General features: G+C 33.1%; 1 protein-coding gene across 1 annotated transcript; it reads left to right on the plus strand.

Moving 5' to 3' along the window:
• The first annotated feature begins 991 nt into the window (after window positions 1-991).
• On the plus strand, window positions 992-2,525 carry LOC108752112 (transcription factor MafG). Its single transcript, XM_018492736.1, has 2 exons — window positions 992-1,166; window positions 2,155-2,525. Exons 1-2 carry the CDS (start codon window positions 1,140-1,142, stop codon window positions 2,518-2,520), a joined length of 393 nt encoding a protein of 130 aa, XP_018348238.1. The 5' UTR covers window positions 992-1,139; the 3' UTR covers window positions 2,521-2,525.
• Window positions 2,526-2,561: the final 36 nt, after the last annotated feature.

A 2,561-nucleotide genomic window follows, 5' to 3' on the forward strand; every position in this document is an offset into this window, starting at 1 on the left:
TCCTTTATTTCATGGAAAAGAAGAAAATAAAAAACTTTAATTGGTTCATTTTCTTCTGCCTCATGTGTTACATGTTATGCAAGAGTCTGTGCTCCCCGCTTAAGAGTATATCTACACAAACTTACATAACCGTATAAACGTATGTATAAAGAAAATTATCCAATCGCATTTCTCTTATAAAGACGCACGTAAAATGTGATTGGATAATTTTTGTTATGCATGCGTTTATGCGACTATCCAAGTTTGTGGATATACCATTAGTTCCTTTATGCCGTATGCTGGATTTACACTGGATCCGACGTGCATCGTACGACGCTCTGCAACCAATTAGAAAACAAGATTTATTTCATATCATCGATACGAAATAAAATTCTGCTTTCTGATTGATTGCAGTACGTCGTACGCGCAAAATCGTCGAATCCAATGTGAATTTAACAATACGCCGGTACACCGTACGCTCCACCTTAGGACTCTAGTACTAACTAGTACTCAAATTTTAGTAACTTTCTATAAAATTATCTCTTCAGTAATGTATTTAAAGAATGATGCACTAAATTAGTACAATATACCTCAAACTAATTAATTAAATATCCATATTATATATATGTTTACACGCGTGTCGCCAAAATTAATAGCATATTCGACCCGATTTGTACCAACCTAGGTTGGATTAATGATGTTGTATGCTCTCGTATTGATAAAATATGTAACGTCAATCAATAGTAGAACATTATCCAACCCAAATGGGAACAAATCCGCTCGGGTCGAAAAAACTATAAGATAATTCAAATGAAAATTACTAGTTTATTATCCATTGGTCTATTCAATTTGCTTACTTTTTTGCACTTTTTATATTTAAAATAAAATAGATATATATTTGGCGCTGAAAAGAGAGAAAGCGAAAATGCTAAGTGTAAAAGGCGTAAGCAAGTCGAACAGATCTTATATCTCAAATCCGCGGTGTAACTAAGCTATTAATGTTTTTAGAACGGTACTGGTAGCAGAAACGCCAAGCGTCTTTCAGATCTATCAGAATGACTAAGCATATTTATCGAGAAAACGCAAAAGACAGAAGGATTTGGGCATTTTCGAGGCTATTTTGTTCTCGGCCCTGAAAAACTATCAAGTTGAAAATAACCATGGATGGAAAGAGATCGATTAAAATGGTATGTAATCATGATTTACGTAGCGTCTTTTTTTTCTTTCTTTTTCTCCCCCTCTCTCTCTCTCTCTCTCCCTCCTGATATTTTAAAAATACAAACATTCACAAGGATTAAGAGTTACGTATAATTTTCCATTATTCACCTTAAATGGTAATTATGAAGGAGATGTGCTTTTATTCATTGATTTTGATGAAATTAGGCTGATTTGACGCGCTTTTTTTACAAAATAAACAAATCTAGCAGAAAAAAGTCGCTCTATCCCGTGAACCAAGATATTAAGTATTAAAGTTGACAACTATTCAGGTTAGGAAATCTGTCACATCGATGGCATAGATAGAGAAGTGTATAAGTGTGGCTAGAATGAGACTTTCTGCTTCAATTACACAAATTTTCTGCTTTAAAAACAAAATTCTCTACTGCGTAAAAACAAAAATTATATAAAAAATGATTTATTTTTAAAGCAAAAAATTTGTATTTTTAAAGCAGACAATTTGTGTTTTTAAAGCAAAGAATTTATTTTTAAAGTGAAAAATTTATATTTATAAAACAGAAAATTTATGTAACCCTTTATGCCATCATGACAGATTTCTTAATCTGAAGTCAATGCTTGTTAGAGAATTTTTGCAATACCGTTTATCCAGTTGCAGTAAACGCTAGGGTCAAGTTATTCTTCTTCTTAACAACTAATTAAGGAAAGGATAATGTGACTTCAGCATTCATCATATCTGGATTCATATTATTGCAAAAACTCCCTAATATCTCAGTTTCTGAAACAGGCGATACTTTTTTCTGCTAAATTCGTTCATTTCGTACAAAAACACGTCAAACGAGCGTAATTTCATCGAAATCAGTGAGTAAGCCTGTCTCCTTCATAATTATCTCTCAAATATTAAATAATTTTATCATATTCAAATAAAGTAGCTAATTTCAATATTACACTCCACATAAGGATGTTTTCATTAATTGTATTTTTTCTACTATCTGTTGATAGGATCCGCTGTCGCCTGGCCCATGTCTAGACATTAGTGACGATGAGCTTGTTACGATATCAGTGCGGGATTTAAATAGACAGTTGAAATTACGAGGACTGTCCAGAGAAGAAATTGTACGTATGAAACAGAGAAGGCGCACGCTGAAGAACAGAGGCTATGCAGCCAGTTGTCGCATAAAACGTATTGAGCAAAAGGATGAATTGGAGTCTGAAAAGACTCAAGAGTATCGCGATATGGAAACTATGCAGGAGGACAACAATCGTATGAGGGAAGAGATAGATTCCTGGCATTCAAAGTACCAAGCACTCAAAAAGTTTGCTCAAGAAAAAAAAATTATTATCCCACCAGATTTGGAAAACATATAAGATATTAAGATATACTGATTAACAAAAAAACATATATATAT

This window comes from Trachymyrmex septentrionalis, unplaced genomic scaffold (genome assembly GCF_001594115.1).
Source record: "Trachymyrmex septentrionalis isolate Tsep2-gDNA-1 unplaced genomic scaffold, Tsep1.0 scaffold54, whole genome shotgun sequence".
NCBI classification, from domain to species: Eukaryota; Metazoa; Arthropoda; class Insecta; order Hymenoptera; family Formicidae; genus Trachymyrmex; species Trachymyrmex septentrionalis.